This window comes from Gorilla gorilla, chromosome 8 (assembly GCF_029281585.2).
Source record: "Gorilla gorilla gorilla isolate KB3781 chromosome 8, NHGRI_mGorGor1-v2.1_pri, whole genome shotgun sequence".
Taxonomy (NCBI): Eukaryota; Metazoa; Chordata; class Mammalia; order Primates; family Hominidae; genus Gorilla; species Gorilla gorilla.
The window spans coordinates 115,146,928-115,161,521 of NC_073232.2; the positions used below are offsets into that span (position 1 = coordinate 115,146,928).

The 14,594-nt window shown below is 43.3% G+C and overlaps 1 protein-coding gene across 2 annotated transcripts in view; it reads left to right on the plus strand.

Moving 5' to 3' along the window:
• AS3MT (arsenite methyltransferase) overlaps window positions 1-14,594 on the plus strand; it is a 41,928-nt gene that overhangs the window by 4,023 nt on the left and 23,311 nt on the right. Inside the window, exons 2-9 of one of the 2 annotated variants that reach the window (XM_031015217.3) lie at window positions 19-59; window positions 298-425; window positions 2,831-2,981; window positions 3,480-3,616; window positions 4,991-5,060; window positions 7,328-7,409; window positions 8,754-8,885; window positions 9,224-9,366. In XM_031015217.3, coding sequence (XP_030871077.3) covers window positions 19-59; window positions 298-425; window positions 2,831-2,981; window positions 3,480-3,616; window positions 4,991-5,060; window positions 7,328-7,409; window positions 8,754-8,885; window positions 9,224-9,366 — 884 coding nt within the window. The remainder of the gene's footprint in view (window positions 1-18; window positions 60-297; window positions 426-2,830; window positions 2,982-3,479; window positions 3,617-4,990; window positions 5,061-7,327; window positions 7,410-8,753; window positions 8,886-9,223; window positions 9,367-14,594) is intronic. The other variant, XM_031015218.3, reaches the window with a different exon arrangement.

Here is a 14,594-nt window from a genome sequence, read left to right on the forward strand (position 1 = left end):
CTTTCCCGCTCCCGACAGTGGCTGCACCTCGTGACGCTGAGATACAGAAGGACGTGCAGGTGAGAGCTGTAGGGCCTGGAATGGCCCAAGTGGAGCCTAGGCTAATGGAAGTCTGGCCTGGCCCGCACCCTGTCCCCCGGGACTCCTGGAGTCGGGGTAGGGCAGGGTCTAGGCTTCGACCTTTCCAGGGAACTGAGGTCGGCCAAGTGGAGGTGGAGGTGGTGACGGAGCCCTCGCGCTGCAGTCACAGCTCTTCTCCCTCTCTACCCCTCACTCCACTGTGGGACGCTGGGTCAGACCTACTACGGGCAGGTGCTGAAGAGATCGGCAGACCTCCAGACCAACGGCTGTGTCACCACAGCCAGGCCGGTCCCCAAGCACATCCGGGAAGCCTTGCAAAATGTACACGAAGAAGTAGCCCTAAGGTAGAGTGCCCTGTGCTGTCCCCAGGAAGACCCCAAACAGCAGTTTTCCCAAAAGATAATGATGCAGGTCACTAGGGAATTAACCCGTAGCCACCAACCCATCAGCTTGCCTTGTCTATTGTAAAAATCCTAAATCTCAGCACCCATCATCTTACTGCTCTAAGAACCTCCGATGAATCTGGGCGCGCCAGTGAGCCTGTAGTCCCAACTGCTTGGGAGGCTAAGGCAGAGGATCGCGTGAGCCCAGAAGTTACAGGCTGTAGTGTGCGATCCGGGATGTGAATAGCCACTGCACTCCAGCTTGGTCAACATAGCCAGATGCATCTCTAAAATAAATGCGTACTTTAAAAAAATTGCCTAAAAAAAAAAAAAAAGAACCTCCAGTGTGAACACTCTGTAGTCCCTACCCATGCTCACAGAATACAGTCACACTCACTGGATCTGCCATTCAAGATATGCTCAGTTCAGCACCCACTAATCAACCTTGGCCGTTTTGACCCTTCCCTTCCTCACTCCATCAGCACTGCCTGCCCAGCCGGCAGTCACCAATTTGGAAAGTCTTCCCTTTTCTTTCTCCTTCCCAACCCTGCGCATCCAGCACCACACTGCTGTCCCACCTACTGCATGGAGCCTTCTCTAATCCTTGAGCGGCCTCTTCCCCAAACTGCCACAGCACTCTGTCACTCGGTCTGTCCGTAAATCATGGGAAGTGTTTTCTGTGCACGATGTTTTATCTCGCCTCTTAAATACACCTACGCGGCGGGGAGAGGTGGCTCACGTCTGTCATCCCAGCACTTGGGAGGCCAAGGCAGGTAGATCACTTGAGGTCAGAAGTTCAAGACCGACCTGGTCAACATAGTGAAACCCCGTCTCTACTAAAAATACAAAAATTAGCTGGGTGTAGTGGGGCACGCCTGTAGTCCCAGCTACTTGGGAGGCTGAGGGAGGAGAATCACTTGAACGTGGAAGGCGGAGGTAGCAGTGAGCGGAGATTGCGCCACTGCACTCCAGCCTGGGCAACAGAGCAAAACTCAGTCAAAACAAAACAAAACAAAAAAAAGGCCGGGGGTGGTGGCTTACGTCTGCAATCCCAGCACTTTGGGAGGCCGAGGCGGGAGGATCACGAGGTCAGGAGATCGAGACCATCCTGGCTAACATGGTGAAACCCCGTCTCTAGTAAAAATACAAATATATTATCCGGGCGTGGCGGCGTGCGCCTGTAGTCCCAGCTGCTGGGGAGGCTGAGGCAGGAGAACAGCGTGAACCCGGGAGGTGGAGCTTGCAGTGAGCTGAGTTCGAGCCACTGCACTCCAGCCTGGGTGACAGGGCAAGACTCCGTCTCAAAAAAAAAAAAAAAAAAAAATTAGCCGGGCGTGGTGGCAGGCGCTCGTAGTCCTAGCTACTCGGGAGGCTGAGGTAGGAGAATGGTGTGAACCCGGGAGGCGGAGCTTGCAGTGAGCTGAGTTCGAGCCACTGCACTCCAGCCTGGGTGACAGGGCAAGACTCCGTCTCAAAAAAAAAAAAAAAAAAATTAGCCGGGCGTGGTGGCAGGCGCTCGTAGTCCTAGCTACTCGGGAGGCTGAGGTAGGAGAATGGTGTGAACCCGGGAGGCGGAGCTTGCGGTGAGCTGAGATCGCGCCACTGCACTCCAGCCTGGGCGACAGAGCGAGACTCCGTCTCAAACAAAACAAAACAAAACAAATCAAACAAAAAACGCCTATGGGACAGAAACCTTACATTTTTTCCTCAATAACTAGCGCAGTCCTGGGCCTGAATTAGAAGTTCAGCTAATGATTAAATGTATTTATTCAACACATTATTTTATTTTATTTATTTATTTTTGAGACGGAGTCTCACTCTCTTAGGCTGGAGTGCAGTGGCGCCATCTCTGCTCACTGCAACCTCTGCCTCCTGGGTTCAAGCCATTCTCCTGCCTCAGCCTCCCGAGGAGCTGGGATTACAGGTACCTGCTACCGTGCCCAGCTGATTTTTTGGTATTTTTAGTAGAGACAGAGTTTCACTATGTTGGCCAGGCTGGTCTCCAACTCCTTGCCTCAAGCGCTCCGCCTGCCTTGACCTCCCAAAGTGCTGTGATTATAGGCGTGAGCCACCGCGCCCGGCCTGAACACATTATTTTAGATGGCTTATGAAGTCTTAGTGCCTAGCACATGCCCAACAATACTGTGGTAAAGCAGATACAGTCCCAGCCTTCATGGGTGTCCAGTTCAGTGGAGACTAAACATCAGAAGTATGAGTGAATGATGCAAGAAAGAAGGAAGGAAGGAAGGAAGGAAGGAAGGAAGGAAGGAACGGAGGGAGGGAGGGAGGAGGGAAGTATGTATAAGATTTAGTGGTTTCATCTCTTACAGTCTCCAGGGAAAAAATATGTGTTTTCCATTTCCCAGATATTATGGCTGTGGTCTGGTGATCCCTGAGCATCTAGAAAACTGCTGGATTTTGGATCTGGGTAGTGGAAGTGGCAGAGATTGCTATGTACTTAGCCAGCTGGTTGGTGAAAAGGGACACGTGACTGGAATAGACATGACCAAAGGCCAGGTGAGGCATGATTTGGAAGACAAGGAGAAAAAGATTCTCAAAAGCATTCTTTGAAAAATAAAGTTGTTTTCTTCGTGGCTCTTCAAGGATAAGTTAAGAAAGCTTCTAGTTAGCAATGCTCATTTGTGCCACTAGTGCTTCCTGTCTTGGAAACTGATAACTTGAACAATTAGGGGCTCTTCTGGGCGAACACAAGAGTTGGAGGTTTGCTCTGATATGAATATCGTGACGATAGAGTGGACTTTGATCTTTCCCTTCTTGCTGCCATCTATCCTGAAAGATTTTGTTATTGAATGAGGAATTTATTCAAGCCAAACTGCACGGGCAGCAGGGAGTTTATGTCCCAGGTTGTAGTATATCCTACGTGTCCACAGGAATCTTGTATGTTTATCCAAAATAATCTAGGGGAAGTATATTCTGTTAGTGATAGGAAATTTTTAGGAAAAAGTCGTGTATTTTTTTCAAAATGTTATCAAAACTATATTTTTCTTACTTTAGGTGGAAGTGGCTGAAAAGTATCTTGACTATCACATGGAAAAATATGGCTTCCAGGCATCTAATGTGACTTTTATTCATGGCTACATTGAAAAGTTGGGAGAAGCTGGAATCAAGAATGAGAGCCATGATATTGTTGTGTAGGTCTATATTCTTACTGTTATGACTATAGCCCATTTTCTTTATTATTATTATTATTATTATTATTATTATTATTATTTTTGAGATGGACTCTCGCTCTGTCACCCAGGCCAGAGTGCAGTGGCCCAATGTCAGCTCACTATAACCTCTGCACCCCGGGTTCAACTGATTCTTGTGCCTCAGCCTCCCAAGTAGCTGGGATTATAGGCACACGCTACCACACCCAGCTAATTTTTTAAATCTTCTTTTAGTAGAGACAGGGTTTCACCATGTTGGCCAGGCTGGTCTCAAACTCCTGATCTCAGGTGATCCACCCGCTTCCACCTCCCAAAGTGCTGGGATTACAGGTGTGAGCCACTGTGCCCAGCCCTCATTTCCTTTTGAACACAGAGATGTCACTATTACTGTTTGCTGAATTGACTCTCATTTAGGGTGTTAAACTAAACTTAGCATGGCTTACTAACAGGAGAGAGCTGGTTTGAGCTGCTGGAGCTCACCAGCAGCAGAACACACCAGACCAAGAGGGAACTTACTTGAAACTTAACCACAAACCAATGAACCCAAAAGACCAGCAGGACCACTAAGTTTGCTCCTACAATACATGCTGACCTGTATCTTTCATAATATTTTCATGGTAAATTATAGGATTCTATTTCCTTTTTTCCTTCAAGTTGTTATTGTCAAATCATGCCCAAGTGACAGCTGCCTTTGAGGAACATAGCCTGTTTACATGAAGCATAAGAAATGCCTTGTGCCGGCCGGGTGCGGTGGCTCATGCCTATAATCCCAGCATTTTGGGAGGCCGAGGCAGGTGGATCACAAGATCAGGAATTCGAGACCAGCTTGAACATCATGGCAAAACCCCGTCTCTACTAAAAATACAAAAATTAGCTGGGTGTGGTGGCACACGCCTGTAATCCCAGCTATTTGGGAGACTGAGGCAGGAGAATCACTTGAACCCGGGAGGCGGGGGTTGCAATGAGCCGAGATTGCGCCATTGTACTCCAGCCTGGGCAACAGGAGTGAAACATCCTCTCAGGAAAAAAAAAAGAGAAAGAAATGCCTTGTGCAGTAGGCATCTGGTCTGAGGTTTCATCTTGTTACATGGTGAACATCAGGACAGAAACAAGTAAGAATCATGCCTGATGTTATTTTCTGCACATTCAAACTTGCTAACAATTTATTGAGATTTTAAGCACTCTGTCTCTGATCTTGGGGAAAAGCTTAGTTGAAGGCATTAGAAAGAGAGGAGGGAGGCAGTAAGAATGGGGTAGTTTTGACAGAACGGTGGGAACCACCTTTAGGGTCTGAAAGGATTTGCAGATCTTGAGTATTGTGAAGATTTGCTCGACATTTCATCTGTTCTCTTTTAGATCAAACTGTGTTATTAACCTTGTGCCTGATAAACAACAAGTGCTTCAAGAGGCATATCGGGTGCTGAAGGTGAGGAGGAGAGTGAGATAAATTATCTTTGAACATCAGTGAGAGCTGATGGGTTAAGTCTTGTTTGTTCCCCCTTGAACTAAGAGCTCAAACTCTCTTAATTTATGCATTAAATGAATAAGGGGTGGCAAAAGGGGGAAGGGGCAGGAATACCCGGATATGGATTACTTTCCCTCTCAGGTTGCAAAAGGTAGTAAATCCGAGGTGACAGTTGTCACTGAATGTGTTAAGGTATTTGCTTTCTTGACTGTCTCTCCTATTTGCTGCTGTACATGATCCTAGAAGAGCATCTGTGGAGCTATAGGAATCTTTGCACTGACTACTAATGATTGCTTTGAATATACTCTCTTCTAGCATGTACAGTGTTTCTCAGGGCTTCTGATTTCTTATCTGTCATGATTTCAGATCTTTGGGAAGTTACAGAAGATGGAACTTTTACATTAACTACTTTCTAAAAGGAAAGCTTGCAGGAGCTCCACAGCCTTCATTGTATCATGAGATGTGTATCTTCATGATAGTAGATGAAATATTCAGCCGGGTGCGGTAGCTCACACCTGTAATCCCAGCGCTGTGGGAGGCCAAGGCGGGCAGATCACCTGAGGTCAGGAGTTTGAGACCAGCTTGGCCAACATGGAGAAACCCTGTCTCTACTAAAAATACAAAAATTAGCTGGGTGTAGTGGTGCGTGCCTGTAATCCCAGCTCCTCGGGAGGCTGAGGTAGGAGAATAGCTTGAACCCAGAAGTCAGAGGTTGCAGTGAGCCAGGATCGTGCCACTGCACTCCAGCCTGGGAGACAGAGCGAGACTCCATCTCAAAAAAAAAAAAAAAAGATTCTAGCTGGGTGGGTGGTACATGCCTGTACTCCCAGCTACTTGGATGCTGAGGCAAGAGGATTGCTTGAGCTCTGGAGTTTGTGTCCAGCTTGGGCAATATAGTGTGATACCTGCCTCTAAAAAAAAATGTTTTTTTTTTGAGATGGAGTCTCACTCTGCTGCCCAGGCTGTAGTGCAGTGGCAGGACTTCATCTCACTGCAACCTCCGCCTCCTGGGTTCAAACAATTCTTCTGCCTCAGCCTCCCTAGTAGCTGGGACTACAGGCATGTGCCACTATGCCCAGCTAATTTTTGTACTTTTAGTAGAGACAAGATTTCACCATATTGGTCAGGCTGGTCTCGAACTCCTGATCTCATGATCCGCCTCAGCCTCCCAAAGTGCTGGGATTACAGGCATGAGCTGCCGTGCCTGGTCAAAATTTTTTTTTAAATTGACAACATATTTTTGAGATTTTTGGTTTACAAAGCTGTCATAGAACTCAAATACAAATATCTATATAGAAATGATTTAATGATTTAGTGATGTCTTTGTTAGTATGTCATTTTACACGCCAGTTCACTATCTCCACCAAAAATGTACTTATAAAAGGTAGAAACACTATTATAGAATCTAGATCTCCAGGTTTCCAGGTTTTTGAAATTAGCTAAATAAAATGTTAAGTTCCTGATCACTCATTTGCCTTACATTTTAAGGATAATATTTTAAAGATATAATGTGTTGTTATAAAAGTAAATAACAACATTACAAAAAGTTATATTTTTTAATAGAAATGGGGTCTTGCTGTCACCCAGACTGGAATGCAGTGTCACTATCTGTACCCTCTAATGTGTGACACTCACTGTACCCTCTAACTCCTGGGCTCAAACAATCCTCTTGAGTAGCTAGGACTCCAGGCACATGCCACCATGCCCAGCTAATTTTTAAATTTCTATATGGGAGAGAGGGTCTTGCTGTGTTGCCAAGGCTAGTCTCAAACTGCTCTCCTCCAGCAAGCCTCCCACTTCGGCCTCCTGAGTCATTGGGATTAGAGGCCTGAGCCATCATACCTGGCAAAGTTATACTATTCTTAAGAGATAAAAGATTATGGATACTGATTATATCCTCTGTTAGTTCTACAATGACCTGGGGCTGCTTTTGGTTCAGACTGGCTAAAAATTTCAATGTAAGTAACCTGAAAATCTTTACTTAGGAGACAGACACTCTTAGAATGTGATTTTATTACCTGTTGGATAAGCCACTGGGAGGAAAAAAAACCTTGGCACTTGACCATTGATTATAACTGAAGAGGCAGCTGTTATTTGTTCACAAAGGGTCAGCTTAAACATTGCTATTGATTTTTAAATTTGATTTTGTTCCCCTATTCCTTTCTTTGTTATCTGGGGTCAATGTAATCATTAATCATCTTGTTTGGACTAATATGCCTCTGTTTCAGCATGGTGGGGAGTTATATTTCAGTGACGTCTATACGAGCCTTGAACTGCCAGAAGAAATCAGGACACACAAAGTTTTATGGGGTAGGTGATTTTGTTTAGTTTAGTATTAAGGCAGATGGTTGTACATGTGCAGAACTCCTTTCTGCTAATAGCCAGGATGAGGCTATATGAGATCACATGGGGTTAGGCCATGAGGCCAAGGTTCCATTCTTCCTCTGCCATTCAAAAGTGATAGGGCTTTGGATAGTTTAATTCATCTCTTTGAGTTATCGTTTTCCAAATTGTAAAATGTAAATAATAATACAATCTGCCTTATAGGGCTGTTATGAAGATTAAATGGGATAAAGAATGGGAAAAATACTTTGAAAACTCTAGTGTGGAAATGAGAACAATTGTTCCCGAGCTGGTGTCCTCTTAGTCCCCTTATGTTCTCATCATTATTGTGTTCTTTATTCCTTTATTATCATTTTAATAGTCTGGAAGTTGAGATAAATGCATGCTTTTCATCAGTCTATGAAATCAAAAGTTCTTATTCTTAAAATAATATTAACTTTATTCTTACTATGTAATAATAAATAGGTACCGTTAACAAGTTGGAAAGTGCCAAAAAAAAAAAAAGAAAAAATTACTAAGCTGGACACAGTGACACACACCTGTAACCCCAGATATTTGGGAGGCTGAGTCAGGAGGATTGCTTGAGCCTAGGAGTTCAGGTACAGCCTGGGTGTCATAGTAAAACCCTATCTCTTAAAAAAATTACTTATAATCATATAACCCAGTGATAACTTCTTTTTTTTTTTTTTTTTTTGAGATGGAGTCTCGCTCTGTCACCCAGGCTGGAGTGCAGTGGCGCAATCTTGGCTCACTGCAACCTCCACTTCCCGGGTTCAAGTGATTCTCCTGCCTCAGCCTCCCAAGTAGCTGGGATTACAGGTGCATGCCACCATGCCCAGCTAATTTTTGTATTTTTAGTAGAGATGGGGTTTCACTGTGTTGGCCAGGCTGGTTTCCAACACCTGACCTCATGATCTGCCCACCTTGGCCTCCCAAAGTGCTGGGATTACAGGCATGAGCCACCGCGCTCGGCCTATGATTTATTTTTTATACTACTTTATTCACATAACAGTGCTTTTCAGAATGTGGCCTACTGCATACATGAATATTATGCTTGCAGCTGAGTAGAACCAATCCACCAGTGAGTGTCCTGAAGAATGGTTCCCAGAGACCATCAGCTAGCACACCCAGTCTTAACCATGGCTTTCTAGACCTTGGGGGGATGCTCAAGTTAGCTTCTACTGCTAGGATCTATGTTTTAACTAATACCATGTCCTAATTAATTATATAGAAGAATAGTTCCCTTAATACTGTATTAAGTGTTGGCTGGTCTGTGGTTTTTTGTTGTTGTTGTTGTTGTTTGTTTTTTAGGTGAGTGTCTGGGTGGTGCTTTATACTGGAAGGAACTTGCTGTCCTTGCTCAAAAAATTGGGTTCTGCCCTCCACGTTTGGTCACTGCCAATCTCATTACAATTCAAAACAAGGAACTGGAAAGAGTTATAGGTAAGATATGACAGACAGCAGGGACTATTATAACTACAGCTTGAATGATTGAAATGTGGTGATTAGTAAGTAACTTCTGAGGGAGTCTCATTGAGGGATACTTTCTGTTATCTGGAAATAGCTATCTTGCCTCCTGTACAATGGTAACCCCCCAAAAATTTTGATATTTAATAAAGCACTTTGAAGTCATTCTGTAAATAGAGTGAAGTGCCCAGAAAGATAACTGATGACATGCAAGGAAGAAAATCATCTTTATAACATGTTTGCTCCTTGTCTGCTGAGCAAGGCAACAACTGGGGGAGTGCTGGAGATGAACCGTGAATAAATTCTATTTTTAGGTGACTGTCGTTTTGTTTCTGCAACATTTCGCCTCTTCAAACACTCTAAGACAGGACCAACCAAGAGATGCCAAGTTATTTACAATGAAGGAATTATAGGACATGAAAAAGAACTAATGTTTGATGCCAATTTTACATTTAAGGTAAATAAAACAATTTCCATGACTTCTGGTATTCTTTCTGCTCTTGCCCTTGCTCCAGCTATCTTTTCTTGACTTTGCATTGCTTCCCATTTTTCTGGTGTTGGTTTGTTTGTGTGTGTGTTTAAATGTATGTGTGTGTTTCAAGTGGAGTAAAAAAGCACTTTTTTCCCAATACTTATTTATTTATTGACAGGGTCTCGCTCTGTCACCCAGGCTGGAGTGCAGTAGCACAATCATAGTTCACTGCAGCCTTGACCTCCTGGGCTCAAGCGATCCTCCCACCTCAGGCTTCTGAGTAGCTAGCACTACAGACGCATCACCACACCTGGCTAATATTTGTATTTTTTGTAGAGACGGGGTTTTGCCATGTTGCCCAGACTGGTCTTGAACTCCTGGGCTCAAGTGATCTGCCCACCTCAGCCTCCCAAAGTGCTGGGATTACAGGCGTGAACCACCGTGCCCAGCCCTCAATATTTATTATAAAAATGTTTTTGGCCAGGTGCGGTGGCTCACACCTGTAAATCCCAGCACTTTGGGAGGCCGAGGCAGGCAGATTACCTGAGGTCAGGAGTTCGAGACCAGCCTGACGAACATGGCGAAACCCCATCTCTACTAATAAAAATACAAAAATTAGCCGGGCGTGGTGGTGGGTGCCTGTAATCCCAACTACTCTGGAGGCTGAGGCAGGAGAATTGCATGAACCCGGGAGGTGGAGGTTGAGGTGAGCTGAGATCATGCCATTGCACTCCAGCCTGGGCAACAGAGTGAGACTCCATCTCAAAAAAAAAAAGAAGTTTTTGAATACAGAAAAGTTAGTAGTACAGTGAATACCCACATAGGCATTACCTATATTTCAGCAATTGAGAACATTTTTCCATGTTTGTGTGTTTATATATATATATTTATTTATTTGCTGAGCCATTGAAAATAAGTTGCAGATATTATGACATTTTACCCTTAAATATTTCAGCATGCGTCCCATAGGAATGTAATATCCCTCTGCATAATCACAATACCATTACACACCTAAGAAAACTTTTTACAAGAAGCCTCCTTCAGACATTGGATTAATAGAGCTATAGAGAAGTAGGATGGAAAAGAGTAGGAGTATGTACAATAGTATTTCAATTGTTTAATTGTGTCAAGGAATTAAGAAATTTTAATGTTGGATGATGGCACTAATTGGCATTTTTACTGCCCTGTGCATAGTAAGATTTGTTTTCTCAAAATGGAAAAGTTCAGGCTTTGGAATCAGATACCTGGGTTCAAATTCTGGCTCTATTATTATTATTTTTTATTTTTTTTCTGAATGTCACTAGACAAACTTTTATTGAAGCATAAATTGTGGTACAGAAATACATTTTAACTGATTTAAGTCCAACACCAGTGAAAGGAGAGATTATGGCACCAAAACTTTCCCTTTCCTATCATACCACGATTTAGATTATGATACAATCTACATTTCTCTTTTCTAGGCTTTGTCCCATACAAATTTGTGCAGTTTTTCAACATTAGAATTTCAACATTAGAATTCTTAATTCTATTAGGAAAAAAAAAACAACAAAAAAACCAGACCTCAAGTCAACAAATCTATTGGATATTGTTTATGAACAAAGTCCACGTTAAGCATTGGTCCTCAAAACAGAGCTCCTCAAAATATTAGGTGCTGTGCTCATTACAGAATCAAACTGATCACACTGATTGAAAACTTCCTCAATGAAATTTTCAATCAACAACATGCTTCAGATAAAGTCAAACAGTGTTCCAACCACCTGATTTCAAACCAAGTAGATTTTAGGTTTAGAAACACTAAAAAAAGGTGTTTCATTTATAAATACAGAAGAAACAAAAACATCACTGCATCAATCCAGAAATTATCAAAATATTTAGAGGACAAGAAATATAAAATTTAGTCAACTTTGCTGTTTTCTCAGTTCCTTAAAATCCCAGAGTATCTGCAAATATAGCTAAAAGGTACCAACTCTTGAAAGCCTATATTACTAGTCATTTGCCATTGAGTATTTTGGAATTTTATTTATGTTCTACTTATTTATTCATGTATTCTGCTTTATGATGTTTATCTGAATAATCTGGACAAATTCTCATTCTGGGCAGTCATTCGTTTCATCCTATGAATGCCATGGTGAGGGAAACACTGTAGTTAGAGGAACAGATGAAGTCAGAACACTCACATGCATCACGGTCACAGAACTTTAACTCACAAGACGGAAAAGACATCGATTCTGCTTTGGATCAAAGTTTATAGAACACTGCTTAATGGAAACTAGTGGAAATGGCTGCTAAAGGAAAAGTTAAGGTGAATGATCCAAGCTGACTTGATTACTGAATCCAGAACAAAATTATGCTAAATCTCTCTGGTAATTAACTAAATAAAAATCATTTTATACTATTATTTAGTAAGTTAGTAAAGGCGTGCTACTCATTAGATGCTAATCTCATTTACTGAGGAACACAGAATTGTATATGTTTTCTGGCTCTATTATTTATTACTTGGGTAAACTTGAACAAGTCACCAAAATTCGTTGGGTTACAGTTTGTTCTACTGTAAAAGCAGGGATAATAATACTTACTTTGCAGAATTTCTATAAGGATTAGCAATAATGTAGCAAAACACTGGGTACATACTGCAATTTCAGTGAAAAGAAGATACTGTCATTATTTGTTCCAAAAGTGGAAGAACTTACTATTAATATTTCATTTTTCTGATTTATTTATTTATCTATTTTAGAGACAAAGTCTCTCTCTGTCACCCATGCTGGAGTGTAGTGGCACAGTCATAGCTCACTGTAACCTCAAACTCCTGGGCTCAAGCGATTCTCCCACCTCAGCCTCCCAAGTAGCTGGGACTACAGGCATGTGTCACCATGCCTGGCTAATTTTTTATTTTTATTTTTTTTGTTGGTGAGACAGGTTTTTTTTTTTTTTTCTTTTTTGAGACCGAGTCTCGCTCTGTCACTCAGGCTGGAGTGCAGTGGCCCGATCTCGGCTCACTGCAAGCTCCGCCTCGCGGGTTCACGCCATTCTCCTGCCTTAGCCTCCCGAGTAGCTGGGACTACAGGTGCCCGCCACCACGCCCGGCTAATTTTTTGTATTTTTAGTAGAGTCGGGATTTCACCGTGTTAGCCAGGATGGTCTCAATCTCCTGGCCTCGTGATCCGCCCGCCTCGGCCTCCCAAAGTGCTGGGATTACAGGCGTGAGCCACCACTCCCGGCCGAGACAGGTTCTTATATTGCCCAGGCTGGTCTTGAACTCCTGGCCTCAAGCAATTCTCCCACCTCAGCCTCCCAAAGTTGCAAGCATGTGTCACTGTGCCTGGCTTCTTCTGATTTTTTTGGTCTAAATAGCATCTCCAGATTTCTTTTTTTTTTTTTAATTTAAAAAATGTATTTATTTCTTTATTTAGAGACAGGGTCTTGCTATGTTGCCCACACTGGGGTACACTGGCTATTCACAGGTGTAAGCATAGCCCACTATAGTCTTGAACTCCTGGCCTCAAGGGATCCTTCCACCTCAGCCTTCCAAGTCTGGGACTACATCTGGCTAAGCATCTTCAAATTTCTTATTTATTTATTTATTTATTTTTGAGATGGAGTCTTGCTCTGTTGCCTAGGCTGGAGTGCAGTGACTCAATCTCAGCTCACTGCAACCTCTGCCTCCTGGGTTCAAGCCGATTCTCCTGCCTTAGCCTCTTGAGTAGCAGGGATTACAGGCATGTGCCACCACACCCAACTAATTTTTATATTTTTATTAGAGACAGGGTTTCACCATGTTGGCCAGGCTGGTCTCGAGCTCCTGACCTCAGGTAATCTACCCGCCTCGGCCTCCCAAAGTGCTGGGATTACAGGCGTGAGCCACTGTGCCCGGCCGCATCTTCAAATTTCTTAAATACTCCTTGGTATAGTGGAGCCCTTAATGCTTTTCACTAATGCACTGCTCCTTGATGTGCTGCCTATTCCAGTAGATACACAGAATCAGAGTGGTAAGGGCCTTTGAAGCCATTGATTTGTTCTAGTGGCTTTCAAAAACCATTTTTAATACAATTATTTTTTAAGCAAAATGTTTTATATATATATATGGTTTCTTTTTTTTTTGAGATGGAGTCTTGCTCTGTTGCCCAGGCTAGAGTGCAGTGGTGCAGTCTCGGCTCACTGCAACCTCAGCCTCCCTGGTTCAAGTGATTTTCCTGCCTCAGCCTCCCCAGTAGCTTGGACTACAGGTGGGTGCCAACGCACCCGGCTAATTTTTGTATTTTTAGTAGAGACAGGGTTTCACCATGTTGGCCAGGCTGGTCTTAAACTCCTGACCTCAGGTGATCTGCCCACCTCGGCCTCCCAAAGTACTAGGATTATAGATGTGAGCCACTGTGCCCAGCCAGAAATGCACTTTAAAAACCACCAGTCCTTGCCTGGGCATGGTGGCTCACGCCTGTAATCCCAGCACTTTGGGAGGCTGAGGCGGGTGGATTACCTGAGGTCAGGAGTTCGAGACCAGCCTGATCAACATGATGAAACCCTGTCTCTACTAAAAATACAAAAATTAGCCGGGCGTGGTGGCGTGTGCCTGTTATCCCAGCTACTCGAGAGGCTAAGGCAGGAGAATCGGCTTGAACCCAGGAGGCAGAGGTTGCAGTGAGCTGAGATTGAGTCACTGCACTCCAGCCTGGGCAACAGAGCAAGACTCCATCTCAAAAACAAACAAAGAAAAAACCCCCAATAGTCCAAAGCCCTAATTTTCCCCCCATTATTTATTTTTTTAATGGACAAATTAAAAAAATTGTATATATATTTATGGTGTACAATGGGATGTTTTGACATATGTATACATTATGGAATGACTAAATCAAGATAATTAAAATGCATTACCTCACATACTCACCATTTATTTGTGATGAGATCAAAGTCTACTCTTTTAGCAATTTTCTTTCTTTTCTTTTCTTTCTTTATTTCTTTTTTTTTTTTTTTTTTTGAGGCAGAATCTTGCTCTGTCGCCCAGGCTGGAGTGCAGTGGCACAATCTCGGCTCACTGCAACCTCCACCTCTCAGGTTCAAGCGATTCTCCTGCCTCAGCCTTCCAAGTAGCTGGGACTATAGGTGTGTGCTACCACACCCAGCTAATTTTTTGTATTTTTAGTAGAGATGGAGTTTCACCATGTTGGCCAGGCTGGTCTTGAACTCCTGACCTCAGGTGATCCCCCTGCTTCAGCCTC